This window comes from Onychomys torridus, chromosome 22 (genome assembly GCF_903995425.1).
Source record: "Onychomys torridus chromosome 22, mOncTor1.1, whole genome shotgun sequence".
Classification (NCBI taxonomy): domain Eukaryota; kingdom Metazoa; phylum Chordata; class Mammalia; order Rodentia; family Cricetidae; genus Onychomys; species Onychomys torridus.
This window is the reverse complement of record NC_050464.1, coordinates 13,067,757-13,088,268: the sequence shown is the minus strand read 5'-3', so window position 1 is coordinate 13,088,268 and position 20,512 is coordinate 13,067,757. Positions and strand designations below refer to the sequence as shown.

Below are 20,512 nucleotides of genomic sequence, written 5' to 3'. Positions count from 1 at the left end.
ATAAATGAAGTTTGCCTGGAGATCAAAGGTCATTATCAAGCCAAGAATAAAAGTCAGATGGTGGTAGCCCAAGTCCTTAATCTGATCACATGGCAGGCAGAGTCTCTGTGTGATCAAGGACACAGCCAAGCATGGTGACTCTTGAGTCTTTAATCCCAGTACCAACCATAGAGACCAGGAGGTCTGTATAGACAGGCAGTGATGAGGAAGTCATGTGGCTGATCTTAGAGCCAAAGAGAAGGCAGAACAGGAAAGCTATAAAATGCAAGACACACAGGATGAAGGTCTCTCTCTCAGGGGAAGGATGACAGTGAGTGGTAAGCTAAAGGGAGTTGTGGCTTTTGCTTTGATCTCTTAGGCTTTAACTCTGTATTTGGCTCTGTGTTTCTTATTTAATAAGACCATTTAGAAATTCATCTACAAGGAATATTAATGACCAGTGATTGTTAATTCCTATTATCTTCTGGTGGTAGTGTGTAGTTTTCTTCTTTGAGGTTTACTGCTATGGGGTTATCTATTGCCTGTGTTTTCGTGGGTACATCTGACTTCATTAGGTTGGAATTTTCCTTCTAGTGCTTTATGTAGGCCTAGATTTGTGGATAGGTATTGTTTAAATCTGGTTTTGTCTTGGAAAGTATTGTTCACTCCATCTATGGTGATTGAAAGTTTTGCTGGGTATATTAGTCTAGGCTGGCATCCTTGGACTCTTATTGTCTGCATTACATCTGTCCAGGTCCTTCTGGTTTTCAAAGTCTCCATTGAGAAGTCAGGTGTTATTCTGATGGGTCTGCCTTTATAAGTCACTTGGCCTTTTTCCTTGGCTGCTCTTAATATTCTTTATTTGTATGTTTAGTGGTTTAATTATTATGTGGCAAGGGGACTTTTTGGGGGGGGGGTCTAGTCTATTTGGTGTTCTTTAGGTTTCTTGTATCTTCATAGGTATTACCCCCTTTAAGTTGGGAAAGTTTTCTTCTATGGTCTTGTTGAATATATTTTCTGTGCCTTTGAGTTGGTATTCTTCTTCTATCCCTATTATTCTTAGGTTTGGCCTTTTCATGGTGTCCCAGATTTCCTGGACATTTTATGTTATGACTTTTTAGGCTTTTGTGTTTTCTTTGACTGACGAATCTATTTTCTCTATTGTATCCTCTACACCAGAAATTCTCTCTTCCACCTCTTGTATTCTGTTGGGTATGCGTGTATCTGTGTTTCCTGTTCATTTACTCAGATTTTCTAAATCCAGCATTCACTCTGTTTATGTCTTTTTCATTGTTTCTATTTCCCTTTTCAGGTCTTGAACTAGTTCCCTCACATGTTTAATTGTGTTTTCATGGTTTTCTTGGATTTCTTTAAGGGATTTATTGATTTCTTCCACTTTTTTGTTTGTCTTTTCCTCAATTTCATTTTTCATTTTTTCTTGAAAGACCTCTAACATCTTCATGAAGCTATTTTAAAGGTTGCTTTCTTCTGTTTCTTCTACATTGTGATGTTCATGTCTTGCTGTTGGAGGAGGGCTAGGTTCTGGTGATGCCATATTGCTCTTTATGTTGTTGTATGTATTTTTGCATTGATGTCTGCCCATCTCCTCCTCTAATAGGTGCAAGAGGTGCCTGTGTCCGAGCAGGTTGCTATTGGTCCACTCTGTGTTTGTTGTGTCTGTGTCTCAGGAGGCCCCTCTGGGTCCACTCTTAGCTCTTGGTCTACTTGGAGCTGGCAGATTCTGTATCTCAGGGAGCTGCTCTTTGCCCAATCCAAGCTACCTGATTCTGTGACTCATGGAGCCGCTCTTGGTCTTATCAGGGCTCTTGGTCCAGTCAGAGCTGACAGATTCTGTCTCAGAAAGCCTCTCTTGGTCCAATAAGAGCTGACAGATTCTGTGCCTCAGAAAGCCACTCTTGGTCCAATGAGGGATGGCAGATTCCCTGTCTCAGGAAGTTACTCTTGTTCCAATGAGACTTGGCAGTTTAGTAATTCTGTGTCTCAGGAAGTTATTGGGCTCACAGGCAGATGGCATGATTGTTTCCTTAAATTACTGGCAAGCACACTCAAGCAGTGTATCAATAAGGAAAAAATGCACATACACATTAGCTATACAAAATTTATATCATATGGTACTATTTTCCTCTCTGTCCTATTTAGAGATGGGAATAGGAACAAAAGGAAAATAACTACAGAGACTGTATTTCATTAAGCAGATTAGTTAAATTATATTGGTCTAGCAAAGTAGCAGCAATAGATTCTCTTCTAAGATTGCTAGCCCAGGTAGTTAGCTAGGTTTCTAGTACCAGGTGTGATTTCCCTCCTGTTGAGCATGCTTAGGACACAAGACTCAGATTATTTAACTTGGATCTAACTTGAAAGCTTCCTTCCTGCAGTCTACCTTCTACAGTACCAGGAAGTACTATGCAAGCTGCCAAAGGAGAGAAGCAATTATTAGTCCCATCCAACTGTGATGCTCATGAGCCATAAAGATGACCAGCATGGCAAGATATCCCTAAGGGTGAAATAGGAGCACTTACAACTTGGTGGTAACCAAGAACTGTTTAAGTGGACTGGACTTAAGTCTGGATGAACCTCCACATACTTATATATAAAAATTTACCTTTTTCTGGCAGTCAAACATTGTAATATGAGTCACCCAGATCATACTGGTTTTAAAGACATGAGTCATGGAGAGCCACTGAAGCTTGGCACTGTATGACAAGATTGAATTTCCTAAAATATCCCAGGAGAAGCTAATAACAAAAATGCAGCCCAGTTGCAATAAGGGACCCCACCAATTTTAGAGATGCCAATTCCAAATTATGGCCACCAAGAATAGCAGTTGCAATGAGATGGAGCCAGCTAGAGCCTATAGGACAGGCTATATATGCTGCCAAGGGCAAAGCCAGAGAAGTGACCTGGACCTCTTGGAGAAACCCAGAGGATCATGAATAAATCCTACATATTGAATTGTTTATACTGTTGAAGTTTGGTCTTACCTTGTCCAGATTATGATCGTGTCCTCTTTCTTCTCTCTTGAGAGATAGAACAGACCCCCCCAAACCTTACCAGGCCTCCAGAACTTATCACAACTGATTCCATGATGGAAATACAATTCAGGTTGTAAAACTCAGCCACAGACAGCACTATTACCCAAAACTAAAATAAGCTAAACAATTAGGGCCACAGCTATGAGCACCAAACACTAAATTCCCATCTTATAAAGCAGCAAGACAGTGACCTAATCAGTGTAACAAACAACAAAGCCTTCAACAAAGGCTGGAAACTCCCTGGCAAAGAGAAAGTAATGGCTACATATAACGCCTATTGGCATACCAGGCTCCCTCATTGTCAAAAAGGTAATGTTAAAATCAAATAGATCAAGATCTACCAATTTATTAGCTAAAGCAGTTTTACAATATGAAATACTCGACCTGCTCTATACAGAACAAAGAACAATCTTAAACCAACAAGATGGAAACAATGGGTACCAATCCCTGTTCAACTGGTCCCCCTGGGACTACTCTTGCTTCAACTGCTGCAGACTCCTAATACTCATAATGCTCACAATCAAGGACTTCTGTATTCCAAAGTGCTACAAATTCCATCTCCTGCCAAATAAAAATGCTAAGATATCTGTCCTCTGCTGACACTATCAGCCCATACAATAGATAGAAATGACCATTCCCTAGCAAGGACTTGAAAGGAACACATAAGACAATGGGGGAATGATAGACCAGCCTGACTTTTCTTAAGATTAGAAGCACCTTGTTACATGGTAAAAATAAGGTCATTCCTGTTTTCCGTAAAACTTAAGTTGGACCATATCTTTACCCATTTTCTGGAATTTGACATGATCTACACCCTATACCTTAACTTTCACTCTGATAAGATGCTCTACCAAATGTAGATGTTCTGCCAAGTTCCTACATAACTAAAAACACTTGGAAACCCCCTAGCCTTGCAGTTTGGGGACTATAAAATATTTTTTATCCTATATTCTGTGCTATTCTCTTAAACCCTGCTTTAGGGAGATAGCTCTGACAGAAAATAAAGCTTGCTTAATTCAACCAAAAAATTTGGGTTAGTGGTCTTTACTCTTTACAAGAGTTCAATAGGATTCATATGACTTTTCATCCACTAGATAGTAGTCAGCCCTGAAACCACACATACACAAATAAATAAATAAATAAATAAATAAATAATTAATTAAATAAATAAATAATTTTAAAAAAATAAAATTTAACCCAGTGGGCTGTATTTATATTTGTAGCTACACATGTAACTGTAATAATGAAAGAGGCTATCATTTGAGGGAGAGAACATTTGAGGGAGAGCCTGGAGGAAAGAAAGGATAGTGGGATAAGTGATATAATTATCTTAACTAAAAATGTAAAAAAAATTAAAAATGCAACAAGAATTGACCAAAAGTGCTTTAATTTGGATGTTAACTATAAACAGTTATGTATCAGATTTCTACATTTCAACATTAATTGCTGATATTAGATACAACACTAGGTTCTATGTTGGTTATACATTGTAAAAACATTATCAGTCACCTTCTTGGGACAGTGGATAGCGCTTCAGTTTCAATCGAAAGTTTTATAAAAAATATCCATACAACTCTATATGAACAAGATATACTTAACAAAATATGAATGGGGTAGTTGTTTAATATGAAAACTGTATATTCTGATTTGAATCTGAAATGTTGTCCAAAGGCTTGTGTTGGATGCTTGGGTCTCAGATTATGGCAATAATTTAGAGGTGATATAAACTTCAGGAAGGGTTTTCATTTTAAATGTATGTCACTGTTATACATCATTAAAGAATAAACCTGATATTCAGCCACTTCTTTGCTGTTTCCTATCTAGAGGTTAAATAAAAAAAGCACTTCTGACAACCATGACCTACTCATGGTCAGGAGGGTCAAGTAACTATTGACTACATGAAATTATGGTCTAAAATAAGTATGTACAACCTTAAACTGGTTGTCAGATAGCTGCCCACAATAATATCAAGTTAACTTCTATGACCTCAGTATCTTAATACTTATGTCTGAAATTGCAATCAGAACTAAACCATAAAAGGACATGCACCCTACCTCTTTAGTCCCCCAATGTATTTGTCATACATGTAACAAATTTTCTGTACTTATTCTGAGTGCCCTCAATTCAGATTTCTAAAACAAAATATGTAAAATAGAACATAATTACATTTAAGATGTGTTTCAAGCCTGTCCACTAGTTTTGAGTATTAACTATTAACTTTCATTTATGTCAACCACAAGTGTCCCAGGTTGGAGGCCAATTTAAGCTGACTGGAGATGACCATCCTGCTTATTTGTACACAACTAAACACAATTCAAAATAATTTTTTAAATAACTTATTACTTCCAATTAATACTCAAGTTATATGAACAAATTTTTCTTTTTACATTGTAGAATTTTAATACACTCCAAATGAGGATGTGTTTTATTTCAGCTCCTTCATTATCTGATTCAGCTTCCCTGACTTCTGCTTGTCTGTGATGATAAAGGTACAGGTTTCTGCTGCAGTGAACTTTGAACTTCTCATGACCCGCATTCTTCTAGATCTTGACAGATTTGGCATCCTTTCACTGTGCTGTAAAACCAAATCTTTCATTTGTTCAACATGTGATGGAGCATTTAGACCATGAAGACAGCAGCCAAAAAGAGCTCCATAAGTTTTTGTTCTTATTTTTTTTTTAAAGCCTTAAAATTTTATGCTGGGCATAGCAGCACATACATATAATCAAAGCATTCACAGAAGAACAGGACTTTCATATCAACCAGGATGTTTGTAGCAAGACCTTGTCTCCAAATTTAAAAGTTAAGGAAACTCCACTTAAAATGATCAAAGAAATGTCCTTACCCATTAAAGAATTCTGGACTGAAATAACTCCAGATCTGCTTATTTTACAAAAATTGATAAGTATAAAATACAAGGGCAGTAGATAGCTCAGACAGAGGCTAAAAACACTTGCTGCCAAGCCTGACAATCTAAGTTTGATACGAAGGACCCACCAGGTAAGAGAGAACTAACTTTGGAGAGTTTGTCCTCTGACCCTGACATATTCGATATGGAATGTATGCACATATAAATACAATAAAACTTTTAAGGTCATAATAGGTAATCTAAGAAAGGCAATATTTATAGTGATCAAGCACTCTGCCACTGAGCTACATCCACAGCTCTCCTAACTGCTTAAATTCAAGTGGGCTAACTTTTGAGTGAAGTGATGTCCAGTAACATGATTTCCACAAAGTTCCACGTTTCTACAAAACTTACATGATTAGGACTCCTATAGCATATTTGATTCAAATGGCATTAAGGTATGTAATAGTATTTTTGTCCTTTGTCAGTTATAGAGTTTGTGAAGCCATTAGATTCCCAAATTCTTGTATTTTTAATTATTTGGGTTTTTTGTTCTTAAGGTCCCATGTAACACAGGCTGGGAGTGAACATGCTCTGTAGCCAAGGACTATTAACTCTTGATCTTCCTTCATTGATCTCCCAAGTATTGAGATTGCAAGCATGCACCAACACACCCAGTAACGAGTTGCAAATTCTATTCAGTTTGAGGCAATTCTTCATTTTCATTGGTTTCACACCATTGAGTTCTGATAGCATGTCAGGAAAACCTAAAGTAGAAAATTTTGCCCAATTTTCTTTTAAGCCATGTCTTCCTCTGTTGCCTGAGTACAAGTGACCCTCCACCAAAGCATCTGTTTATGTTGGTTTAAAAGCAATTACTTATGTACCTAGCAAAACTACTTGCCTCAGTCAATTGTGAGTTCTTTGATAAACAAGCATAAATCAAGGTTTTCTTTCACTGTTTATTCATACAGTTTAATCTCTCATGTGGGTACTCCTATGTAGTAAGATCTGACTTGTGGGCAAATGTTTCCCAATGTTCTTTACATTCACAGGTTCCCTTACCTATAAGAAGTGTTAGATGTTTAAGTAAAGTTTGTTTTATGTTGGAAAGCTTTCTTGCATTCTTCATATTCATAGTACATTGTCTGATGTTGAGAAGTGTTACTCAGCAAAGTTTTATTACACTGTTTGCATTCACAGGCTTTCTCCATAGTATGAATCTTCTGATGCCGTCTAAGATTTGACTTATCATAGAAAGATTTCCTACATTCCTTACATTCATAGGGTTTCTCACCTGTATGAGTTCTCTGGTGTACAGTGAGGTGTGAAGTGCAATAAAAAGCTTTCTCACATAATTGACATTCATAAGGTTTGTCACCTGTGTGAGTTCTCTGGTGTCGAGTCAGGCCTGACTTACGGTAGAATGTCTTCATACATTGCTTGCATTCATAGGGTTTTTCACCAGTATGAGTTCTCCAATGATGACTGAAACTCGACTTACAAATAAACGACTTCCTGCATACTGTACATTCATAAGGTTTCTCACCTGTGTGAGTTCTCTGATGTACAGTTAAATAGGACTTGGTGGAAAAGGCTTTCCCACATTCTGCACACTCATAGGGCTTCTCACCTGTATGAATTCTCTGATGTAGAGTGAGTTGGGGCTTTTGGCAAAAAGCTTTCCCACATTCCTTACATTCATATGGCTTCTCACCTGTATGAATTCTCTGATGGTCAGTGAGCTCTGACTTACGATAGAAAGCTTTTCTACATTCTAGACATATATATGGTCTCTCACCTGTATGAACTCTCTGATGCTGAGTGAGGTGTGACTTTTGGCAGAAAGCTTTCCTACATTCCTTACATTCATAGGGCTTCTCACCAGTGTGAGTACTATGATGTCTGTTGAAGCTTGTTTTCCAATGAAAGCACTTTCCACATATTTTACATTCATAGGACTTTTTCCCTCTGTGGATTTTCTGGAGACTCACTTCTGACGGCTGAGAAAACTCATATTCCTCCTGGACAAAGAGCTTTTCTCCTGCATGTTGTCCCTTATGTTTTAGAAGATATGATTCAGTAATGAAAGGGTTCTCAAAGTCACTACATTTGAAATGTTTCTCTGCAGAGTGTATTTGCTCATTTTCATCAAGGTCAGACTTGTTACACTTAATCTCTGATATATTACATTCAAAAGATTTCTCCCTTTTCTGAGCCATCTCTTTGCCAATAAATGCTGTATCACCTAAAGATTTTGCATATTCACTGAATTTATGAGTCAGTAATACTGCTTTTGTGTTGAAAGATTTCCCTGGTATAAGACTTCGAAAATAACTCTGTGAACTTTGAGACTTGTATAGACTACCATGTTCTGGATATTTGATGGATTTTACAGTTCCAATAAGATCATCAAGTTCTTCTCCAACTTCTAGCTCATCAGCATCACTATGGATATACACATTCTTCCACAGAATAAGCTTTCTAGGACTCATTCCTAGTGGGTTCTCATTCTTCATATTCTCATTTGAAACATGGTTTGCACTCACATTGAATGCCTTCCCTACTCCAGTCAACTCTGATATATCACGGTCAAATACAACTTGCCACACATGTCTTGCTTTGGTTTCTGGATAGAACTTGGTCAGAGTATTCATTTCCTGGGAATCTGAAATGACATTAATAAAAATTAAAATACACATATCTTCCTTCCCACTAGAGGATAAATGCCCCACAAGAAATATTCCTATTATGCTTTAGCCATCTATTTGCTTTTTAATCATTTTATCAAAAGTGAAAAAACTAGGAAAATATATTGTTTACCAAAATGATATCCATTTTCCTTTATCTAACTCAATGTCATATGTGACTTCTAAACTTAACATACATTAATTGTACAAACTAAGGTATATTATGTTTAGATTTCATGGTCTTCTTTCTATATATGTACACAATTTACTCTGGTAAAATTCATGTCTACCTTTCTCTGCTCAGAGCTGTAAGTTCTCTTCCTCCTTCCAGATACTCCTCATTCTACTTTTTTGAGTTTACTTCATTCTAGGAAACTTAACCCCCATCTGTTTTACAAGTCACTGATTATTCAAAACTGTATTCAACCACATATTTGTTTAGTTTATTTTCTCTGGCTATTGGTTTTTAGCATTCTCAGTTTTGACTTTTAAAAGATAAAAGAAATTATTTCCAATATTATCTGTTCATTAGGGCTTGCTTTATGACCTCAAATTTGATTTGTTTTAGAGAAAGCTCAGATGTACATTTCACAGACACTGAGATAGTATACACTATAGATGTCTCTTTAGTCTCACTGATGCACTATTAACTATGAAGTGGTTCTGTTAAATCTTGTTCCTGAGTTATCCATTCACGATAGTAGACTATTTTAGTCAGTCAACTCCAGTATGTACTTCATTCATGAAAGTGGATGTTGTCTAGTTCAGATTTGTTATTTATTGGCATATTATACAATTCTAGAATGCTGAAGTCACTCACTACTGCTCTAACCAGAACTTCTGTCTTCAGGTCTAGAAATATTTTTATGGAACTCAGAACACCAATATTCAGTGCACAAACATTTGAAATAATTCTATTTTAATGGATTGGTTCCTTTATGAATATTCAGTAAATTTCTTTATGCCTTCTAAACTAATTAGGCATAAAGTTGGCTTACTAATGTAGTAGAGCTACTGAGTCCTTTTACATAGTTTGTTTCAAGAAACAATGCTCACATTTTACGTCCATATGTACCTCTGCCAGTGAGGAGATGCTGCAGACAGCAAACAACAAGATCTTAGTTGTTAGTCCATTCTGGCCATCTGCTTTAAAGTTGAAAGCAATTATATTTAGGATTCTTATTGAAAGACACACATTAAATCTTTATCTTAAAAGGTCTTCTGGTTTGCTAAATTAATAATGGTGATAGCATGTCTATATCCTCTGTGATTTGTGATTATTTGATTTCATGTCTACAGTATAGCTCAGTCTCAAAAACTGAGTAAGTGCCCTCTCAAGTCCCCCTCTCAAGCTGGAGTCTGGGTATAGTGTGGAAACCCACAGAGGTTTCCTAGTGAGATCTGAGCTTGCATTACCAGCAGAACTGTATATAAGAGGATGATTAAATCACAGGCCTGGGTATCATGTGTTTGGAAGGGTGTACACTTGGCTGTATCTAGCAAGGGGGAAGTCTTTTGCCTTATCCATTAGCATTATTATAAAAAGGCAGTGGATAAGGATCCAGGCCCTCCTGAGGCTATCCTGTGTTTCTTTTTTTTTTCTCTCTCTCCACTATCCTTCTATCTGAATCTCTTATCCCTCATTCCTCAAGAGTACCCTGCGGAAAAAGATAGGGACAGGTCCCCCACAAATGGTGCCTGAACAGGGACTTGGCAAAAGAGAGGGGGCATCAAGGGTACAAGAAGGCATGCTGATAACAAATTGAAAAATAAAGGAGACAGTATTTTATTCTCGGGAGTGAAAGTAAAGTGGCTGAAAGATGCCCAAGTGAGGCTGCAGAGTATATCTCTTTCTAAGTTTCTCTTTTTCTCTTCTTTCTCAAATCTCTACTAAAATTAGGTTTTAAAATGTTAGCACAAGTAAGTCATAGAAATGTAGGCTTAGGTATATTAGGTAGAATAAGCTTTAGGCATAAGGATATTGTTTAGGCTTAGGTATAGTAGGGTAGAATTAAGACTTAGGTATAATAGAAACTTAAGAGTAGAGTAGATTTTCTACCTCTGAGTACAAGCAGAACCTGGGACGCAGAAAGCAGCATCAAAAGCAGACTGTAAACTTAGCAGTCTGAGCGGCTTCAGAAGCTCCAGAAGCCGCCAACAATGGCAGACACTAGAGCCAGTGCAAGCCACAGCAGCCAGGCATCAGCGCAACACAGGTGGCAGATGCCCAAGAGCCAGTGCAAGCAGCGAGGTTCTGCAAGCTTTCTCTGGTGAAAAAACCATGATGAGGAGACAAGCAGAAATGCCACACTGAGAGAAAAGCAAACAGCAAGCAGCTTGGAGTGCAGCAGAGAGAGCAGACCCTGGAGAGTGCTGAACAAAGATGCCGCAGGAGAAGCAGCCAAATGAGCAGCTGAGATGTGCTAGAGCCCAGGGAGCTATAGAAATGAGAACTGTGCTTCAGGCAGAATGGCAGAGATGCTGGAACCTAGGCCAGCCCGAGCTCCCAGCAGTAGGGTGTGGCTGGAACCATGGAGTTATCCTGGGGACAGCATTCAGCTGTGCAGGCAGGACAGTGTTCTCTGAGGACTCCCAACAGAGTAGGTAATGCAGCCAGAGTGCAGCAGCCATGACTGGCCAAGGCTGGGTTTCCTCCCAGATCCTGTGTGCTGAGAGATGCGGATCATAGCAAGGGCAGCCTCTTGAACCTGAGTGGTGTGAGGTGATTGAAAGCCCTCAGGGCCTCAGGACACAGGGATCCTGGGAACTGCCAGTTACCAGAGGCACAGACTGTGACTGTGAAAGCCAAAAGCCAAAAGCCTTGCAGTTTCTGTTTGCTAGTTGTAAGAAGGAATCTTTTGAAAGGACTCTGCCCCAGACAGTTAATAGCTTTTGTCCTGAGACAAGGTTCCTCAAGAAAGGCTGCCATAAAATGCTGCTGTAATTGAAAATGTCTCTATGGCTGAGAACAGGTTTCAGAGACACTTGTTTGAGCTAGAATTGTTAACTGCAAAAAAGTTTTGGTTATGGGTTTCTTCATATTTAAAAGATTGGTCCCAGAATTTATTTTTTGAACTTTTCAGGCTTAAGAAATGAGACGGATAGAAGTGATACCATAGTAATGGGACAATTTTGACTTTACTTACACATATAGACTCTATTAGCTGTGGTGATTCACGAACTGCTTTGTGTTAAAAATGGAACTGTCTAAACAGAGAAGTGTGGGTTTTTTCCTCAAGCTCAAAATGCAGCTTAAAAAAAAAAAAACTATAAGGAAAAAGGGGAGTTAATATTCCATACTCTATTTAATTTAAAAAATATTTGCTTGTCTCTTAAGTGGACTGATGTTAAATTGTGTTATTCTACCCTGTGTTTTATATAGTTCTATTAGGAAATTGCTTTTGGATTTTTGCTAAAGTTTTTAAAGTGCTAACGGTTATATTGAGAGTATTGCTTTTGGATGTAGGTTTGTAGGAATTGTAATTGTGTATAGTACTATTTATGTTAGAGTTATTGTGTTAATCTGTTGATATTGATGCACCATGGTTTGGTGAAGCTAAGGGAGCATTTAACTTTGAGGTGGATGCATCAGAAGTTTATCCTATTGTTTTATTAGCAAGAAATGTATATGACTCTATTAAGAGATTGCTTTAGGGTTGGGAGTTTAGCTCAGTGGTAGAGCACTCGCCTAGCAAGCGCAAGGCCCTGAGTTCGATCCTCAGCTCAAAAAAAGAAAAAAAAAAAAGAGGTTGCTTTTTTTCTAAAGTCTTTAAAGTGTTAATGGTTCTATTAAGAGTTTGCTTTCAGATGTAAGTTTGAAAGAACTGTAATTATGTACAGTAATATTTATGTTAGAATTATGTTAACCTGTTAATGTTTTGTGAAGCTAAGGGAGTCTTTTTGATACAGTTGCATCTGGAGTTTTATTTATTTGTTTGTTTATTGATTTAAAAAAGTGCTTGGTGCAGCTAAGACTTCTATAGACATCTGAGATCAATTCAAAAGGACATTCCATCTTTATCATCCTCTGCTCCTTTATTGGGAGATGTGGCAGCCCTAGGGAGCAGGAGTAATGCTGTGGTAATTCCAGCTACTTGCAAGCTCCTAGTGGATTCAAAATTAAGCTCTGTACCCTCACTTAAGCTTTAAAATATTAAGAGGGACCTGTGGGAGCCCACAGAGGTTTCCTATTGAGATTTGAGCTTGCTTCACCAGCAGGGCTGCATAAGATGACTGGACCACAGGTTTGGGTACCAGATGTTTGGAAGGGTCTACACCTGGCTGTATCTAGCAAGGAGGAGGTCTTTTGTCTCGTCCCTTGGTACTGTTATAAAAAGTCCTTTTGAATAAAGTTCTGGGCCCTCTCAATGCTATCCTGTGTTTCTGTATTTTTCGCTCCCCTCTATCCTTCTATCTGAATCTTAACACTCACTCCTCAAGAGTACCTAGGGGAAAAAGGTGGGGGCAGGTCCCCCACAGTATAGGACTTCAAGGTAAAAGGAGTAATGTAACTAGTTTCTTCTCCAATGTTAGTCTGTTATAAAGAAGTAATTTTCAGACAAGGAACGCTCAACTAGATTTAAGCCTTCTGAAAACTATAGGTTTCTCCTGTGTCTAGTTGTCCCTAAGGATGCCTACATGCTCCAGGCTTCCCTTATGCTTATGGCTTTTGGTTTTCCTCTGCACAGGGAGATAGTTAGAGGCTTCCTCCTCTTTGTGTAGTGTGTGGTATGCAGTGTGTGTGTGTCTGTGTGTGTGTTTATATGTGTGTGTACATGCTCATGCATTACAATTTTGTTTTTCTTTTCAGCTGCCCTGAAGACTTTGGATATTTTCTCCTTTATTACCCTATCTCTCTTTATTCAGACAATCATAAAGCACTTTTAATCTTCCTCTTTACTCTGGAACACTCTGATGCTATTCTCTCAAATTCCACCTGTAACTGCCAAAATAACTGTAATTAAATACTAGCCTTAAGCTACTCATTTATTAATTTGTATCTCTGCTATTAATACTCATGACTACTATCAAGTTGTTGGTAGATAGCCACCTACATATGATGTAGCAAACTTGGAAAATTACCTAAATAAAATAAATGCATAACTACTTCCTTACAACTCAACTCAGTTTATTAGACTTTTCCTAAACTAAACTATATATGTTGTTTCTCTAAGATCCATATAGGGAATGGATTTATAGCAAATCGAAAAGAACATATTTCATTAACAACAACAAAAGCTAAGTCTTCTTCAGAGAGTGTATTAGACAAATGTCTAATATAAAAGATTAGCCCTGTTTAGATCTGTCTGGGATGAGGATAAATTTGGTGAACATATCTGGTCATTTCTCAGAATCCTCCTAATTAGTATGCACTGATGTACCTGGAATACTCTGGTCTGAGGCTTCTCCTACAATCCATGACCCAAGTCTGTGCTCCAAATTGAAGATCAACTCAGGTTTGGTCTTGCAGTGCCCTGTAAATGGGAGATGTTAAACCACTAAGTTGGGCAGAAAAAAAGAAAGAAAATACCTTCATTTGAGGAGACAGCCAATGATGGGGCCAATTATTTTGATAAAGAGTCTACATTCCATTCTACACTCACCCAAAAATAGCAAATTGCTGTAGTTTTCCAGCATCACATCCCTGTAGAGGTTCCTCTGACTTTCATTCAGGTCCTGCCATTCCTGCCAGGTAAATTCCACAGCTATATCCTCAAAGGACACCAACCCCTGTAATGACACATTTCTCCTCAGCCTGAGAGCTCATCCTTCTATGGATACCTGTCTTACATAACACAAAATTGATCTGTATTCTTTATCATGGGAGAAAGTAATATTTTACCTACACATGAATTTAGTATAATTCAAGAAAATACAATTATCCAGTTCCCCTTATAGATGCTGAACAATCCTTATTACTAAGAACAGCATTAATAATATTCTCCTCAGGAAAGCACCTGATATAGTCCAAAGACAAAAATACAAACACATTGTTGATGTGTATTTAAAAAGTTAATGTTCTATGTACAACAGGACAAGTGAAATAGAAAACACTGCTACTTTCATACAACAGAATTCTTAAATGTTTACATGAATGTATTCTCATGAATATGAAGCAACACAAGTCCAGTTATGACAGCACAAAAGACACAAGATAGACTAACAGAACTATACAGAATACTAGTTAGAGTATTCTCACATTGTAATGAGTGATAACACCAGTAAATGTTCAAATCATTTATTATCCAATTATTTTGCATTTAAGTAATTCAACAATTTAATTTCATCGACTTGTTAGTAGCCCATTACATACATAAATAATTGTTCAGAGGCTAGAGAAATGGATTAGCAGTTAAGAGCTCTGGTTGTTCTTCCAGTGGACCCAAATTTGATTCCCAGCACCCACATGGTGGGACACAATCATCTAGAATCACAATCCAGAGGATCAAATGATGTTCAAGAGCACAGGCACACTCATGTCACACAGACACACAAGTAAAACATCCATACACCCAGATACATAAAATTTTTAAAAATTAAACCTGCTTTAAAAAATAATAATTGTGGAGTTGGGAATTTAGCTCAGTGGTAGAGCGCTTGCCTAGCAAGCACAAGGCCCTGGGTTCGGTCCTCAGCTCTGGCTAAACAAAAACAAAATAATAATAATAATAATAATAATTACAGTTATGGTCATTCTCGTATTTTCTTACTTAATCAGAAAGAACAGCTAGGGTCCACATATAAGTGACTATATTACTCACTTTCTAAATCAAAGGGTTTAAAAAAGGCATGGGGTGCTATAAAATACGTAAATTACATGAACCAGAATAACAAATGACCATCTACATCACTAATCTGACCTCTGATTTATAGGCAGCTGATGGTTACAAAGAGAAAGGTTCATAAGACCATTCTCAGAGATTTATAGACAGCTAGCAGAGAGACATTCCCTTCAGTAGTGTAACTGCTTAAGAATTACCCATGCTCCTATGAAGTAACCCTAACTAAGCACACTGGTTCACCAGGACTTGAGTGGAATAGCTTCTTGCACCTGTCATTGGTGCTTTATCCGGGTGAATGGAAATCTGATGGTTTCTCAAAAAAATATTCATACAACTAGAGGGTAAACTTTTGTGCTCAATCACAAAAGTATTTAGCACTCTCTGAAGGTTACAGGAAAATCCAACAAAACACAAGAAAGAGTATCATCTTTACAACCTAAAATCCTAAGAGAATTCCCTGATCATTATTCCAAATAGGAGGATTCAATAAACACACTACACAAGTGACATAAGGGCTGGGGCTCAGTCATAAAGGGCTTTCCTAGCACATGGGACCCTGGTTTCAATACCCAGTAATGACTAAATAAATAGCACAGGAAACTGTTTTAACTGCTTTCTATGCTTCAATAAAACACTGACCAAAACCAACTTTAAGAGAAAAGAATTTATTACAACTTTCAGGATAGATAGAGCCCATCATCAAGAGATGCCAAGTCAAGAGCTCAAGCAGGAACTTGAAGGCAGAAACTGAAGCAGAAACCACAGAGGAATGCAGCTACCGGCTCTTTCCCTCTGGCTTACTCAGCTGCCTTTCCTTTACAGCCCAGACCCACCTACCCATGATGGTACCACCCACAGTGAGCTGGGACCCCCTACATCAATCAGCAACCAAGGAAATTCCCCAACAGGCATGACCACAGGTCAATATAATGAAAGCAATTGTTCGACTGAAGTTCTCTCTTCCTAGGTATGTCAAGTTGGCAAGTGAGATTAGCCATCACAGAAAATATTCACAAATAAGAGTATGTTCAGACAATAACAGAATATCAAATTCAAGGTACCTACTGTAGCAACAAAACTATACCAACTTATCAGATAAGAAAATAAATTAAGGTTATAAAAAAACAAATACTACATTCATGGACATAAAATTATATATCACAAAAATACAATAAGTGGATGACGTCTACATCACAATATCATTAATTTTCCTTAGGTCAGTACATTTTCTTCTTAGTTTATTTCAATGTTGTTACAAAAAAAATTAGATACTGGTAAAGATGCCCATTAGGAAATCTGATGACCTGGGTTCAATCTCAAGGCCCCATATGGTGGAAGAAGAACCAACTCTCAGAAGTTGTCCTCTGATCTCAACATACATGCCACAAAAAAATAAATTCTTAAAAAATTAACATACAAATACCAACAGAGTAGTGTAGGTTAAATTCCTGTTCTTCAAAATCTAATTCTTCCCCCTGTATTAGTTACCATGGGTTGCAATAAAAACTTATACAGAATGGATGAAAGTGAAATTTTTTCACAGTTGTTTAAGTTAACAGTCAAGGTTGCAGGTGGTTCAGTTCCTCATAAGGTCTCCCTTCCTGACATCCAGGTGACTGCCTAATCAGAGTGTCTTTCCATGCACAAACAAAACAATTCTCCCTTCCTCTTTTAATTTCTTCTGGGGCTCAAATCGTGGCTTTGGACATGGTAGACAAATGCTCTTACACTGTGCTATCACTCAAACCTTCTTCCTCTTTTGGATAAGGAAGTTCAGCTGTATGGTGTTAGCATCCCACACATATTTCCTCATTTAACGCTAATTACCTCCTGTAAGCACTATCTCCAGATACAGTCAGCATGTGGATTTGGATATAGGCTTCAATAGAGTAATTCTGGGGAAAGGATAACACTTCATCCATAGCCCTGATTGTCATGCCTTTATCCAAGTGAAATACTGACAAAATGCAACATTCACATAAGCCAACTTGGAGCCTCCCTTTGCTGTCTGAGCTCCCTTCACACTGTGAATGCAAGTGATGTACAGTCTTCTGAGAAGAAGCCAGAGGAGTCACGTGTAAGGGATACACAGTCTTCTCTAAGTAGAATTCAAAGGTGTCACCCAAAAATTCATATTTTCCCTTTGGCATGTGGGCTGAGAATGTACTACACGAAGAAAAAAAATCTTTTTCCTCTGGTACTCTGAGTCAGAGAAGCAAACACTCTTATACTCTTGATGGACTGGTTAGTATAAGTAGAAAAGAAAAATTTGCTTCTGATCTTACTGGAAAATTAATTATCATAACAAACATCACCAGAAATAACAGCAGTATAAGAATGCTGTTATACTCTGTCTTAAATGCTAACTAAAACTGAACAAATACTAAATATAAAATGGCACTTAACCCCTACCAGTGGTATAACTTAAGCTATGTTTTACTTATATTATTTAGGATAACGATTAATGTAATACAAGTGTTGCTCAGCATGTCATGTGCTTACTACAGGGACTTAAAACATAAACGACAACAGAATATTTCGGGTACCGGCCATTGCATTTGGCCAAGGTATACACAGTTATTAATGGACAGTACACACATGCCAATTTATAAGCATAAAAAGGAGCAAGGAACCAGCAGACATCTGAGTACATGCAGTACTAAAATCTAGACATGTTTCCATCTCATCTTTTATGCTTTAAAATAGTTTAAAAGTTGCCTCCTCTAGTTCAGGCAGAAAAAAAAATGTTCTGTGGGCTAGGACTGTAGCTCATTTCCACAGCAGTCAGCTAGCATGTGTGAAGTTCCATGTTTGACACATTTTTTAAATCCTATAATGAAAAAAAAAGTAAGAAAGATTAAAACTGATTGAAAATGGGGACTTCTTGGGTCAGAAGGAGAAGCAGAAGCTGTCTACAGGCGACTCCAAGAACAAGATGATCAGGGTAACAAAAGACAGACTTTATTCTGAACAGAGGGGAAGAACACTAAGAAACAGCAAAGAGGACAGCATAAGTTGAAATGCAGTGAGAAAGACAAGGCAATGAGAAGTAGAAGTGGCCAGTGGCCTAAACTCAAGCAACCCAGAGAGGAAAGAGGCCAAAGACATATCTATGAGGTAAGCTAGGTAACCTTGGGGAAAACAGACTGACAATAGCTACCTACACAAGAAGTGCCCCATCACAATCCATCATGGATAAGGTGGTACTCATAAGGCCCCATCATTCCTTAAGGAGTATGGACAGTTAATGAAAGCTGAGTATTCTTTAGTGGTACTGCCACTGGTTAAACAGTCCTTGCAGCCAATAATCCCCTACCCACACTCATGCCAGCATCTCTACTTAAATGCAGATGGCCATTAAAAAAAAAAAAACAAATTCAAAAAAGGAAGAGAAAGGCTTGTTAGAAAGAAATACTTAGAGTGATATTTTCAGTGGTGATAAAAGGATAATGGGAGTGGATCAAAGTATACCACACATATTATAAATTATGAAACAATTTTTTAAAGTTGTATCATTTATGTTAAAAGTCAAATTCATGATAGTTTAAAAAAAATTTTAATCATCTGAGAACAGAACACAATGTACCCTATGCCCACTGATGGCCCAGCCTGCTGCCTTACAGTCAGTAGGGAACTAAAGGCACAGAGAGAGCTCCAATAGGAGCTGAAGTAACCTTGCAGAAATGAGACGGGCCACCTGGGTCCCAAGTACCAGCCCATCACCCATCCCACAGAAAGAGGGGACCTGGGGCCCAAAGACCCAATACAGGGTTCCAGTCAGTTGACTCCAGAGCCACAAATGATTCCCACCAATTATAGTCCCTGGTTCAAGACGCTGGCCCACACACTCACCATTTCTGGCTTCCAGGGCATCGAGTGTCCTCCCTATGGAACTCCCCGCACCAGCACGTCACAGGGCAACAGAGTCTACAGCACAGCCACCTAGACCTCCAGAGTAGAGGAGACTGAGCCTAGGGACGCATCCCAAGATGACGAGCTTCAGAGTAAAAAGTCCTAGCAAGACTGGGAAAGCCTGCCCCCTACTGTTCATCTGCCTGATTAGACATTCCTCAACCCAGTGCCTTTAGTTGTACGGAGGGGGGGGGCTGTCTCTAGAGCTCTTAAGTACCAGTAGAGTCACCAACCCATGAAAGAATAAAACCAGCATAACAGGTACTGTGAGTTGAAACACCAATCATACATATACATGTATTTCTGTGTGACCTAACAGTATCTTTCAGTTACAGAAAATCAGTTCCTAAAAGTACCTATTGTTTTGCCAATATAAGCAAGGTATCATTAAATTTTGGAATCCTATCTATCATAGGGGGTGATTATTATCTACACTAGGTAGCAAGCCCCTTAAAATGTTATTAAATACAGTATAATTGGGCTGGTCAATAATTTAGGCTAGGATCAGGTGGGCTCTTTTTGGTATGAGTACCTACCTGAGGGCTGAAGAGACAGCTGAGCTTCAGAGAGTGACCTGACTGTCAAATGGTGCATCTTGATTCTCCTCTTGATTCTCCTCCTCCAGTGCCCTATTGCAGTCTTCCTCTCATGAAGATAGCAGCGATCTGAAAGAAAGGGTGAATGTATTCAAAGACATTTTCAGTGTAGGCACCAAACTAATACTTTCCTGTTATTGGTATTCTGGCTCTTTCGGGGGGCCCTCCACCCAGCTCCTAAATAAATCCACACTCAGAGGCTTATTCTAACTTATAAATTCCCAGCCTTATCTTGGCTTGGTTCCAGCCAGCTTTTCTTAATTTATCCAGTCTACCTTGTGATTGGGCTTTTTCCATTCTCTCACTTCTGTAAATCTTAATCCATGGCTTGCTGTCTAGCTGGGTGGCTGGCCCCTGGAGTCATCCTCCTCCTCTGGCTGCTAGCTCTCTTCACTCTTCCATCTCTCTTTATTCGCCTTCCCTTCCCAGATTTCTCCCTCTATATATTCTTTCTGCCTGCCAGCCTTACCTATTTCTCTCTCCTGCCTTGCTATTGGTCAGTTCTTTATTAGACCATCAGGTGTTTTATACAGGCACAATAACACAGCTTCAGAGTTAAACAAATGCAACATAAACAAAAATAACACACCTTAAAATAGTATTCTATTACACTTTCCCACTCACAGCTTCACAAGCAACATGCCAAATAGCA

General features: G+C 38.3%; 1 protein-coding gene across 5 annotated transcripts; it reads right to left on the bottom strand.

Annotated features, from left to right (window-relative positions):
* Positions 1 to 4,402: 4,402 nt before the first annotated feature.
* Positions 4,403 to 19,948, bottom strand: LOC118572310 (zinc finger protein OZF-like). 5 transcript variants are annotated; one of them, XM_036171838.1, is made up of 6 exons: positions 19,801 to 19,948; positions 19,205 to 19,300; positions 14,174 to 14,300; positions 13,952 to 14,044; positions 9,627 to 9,716; positions 4,403 to 8,548 (listed from the first exon to the last, which is right to left on the bottom strand). In XM_036171838.1, the coding sequence occupies exons 2-6, from the start codon at positions 19,223 to 19,225 to the stop codon at positions 6,966 to 6,968; spliced, it is 1,914 nt and encodes a 637-aa protein (XP_036027731.1). In that variant the 5' UTR covers positions 19,226 to 19,300; positions 19,801 to 19,948; the 3' UTR covers positions 4,403 to 6,965. The 5 variants fall into 5 exon arrangements, with proteins under 5 accessions (XP_036027731.1, XP_036027732.1, XP_036027733.1 ...); XM_036171839.1 differs by having other exon boundaries at positions 19,205 to 19,294; XM_036171840.1 differs by lacking the exon at positions 9,627 to 9,716.
* Between the last annotated feature and the right edge of the window lie 564 nt (positions 19,949 to 20,512).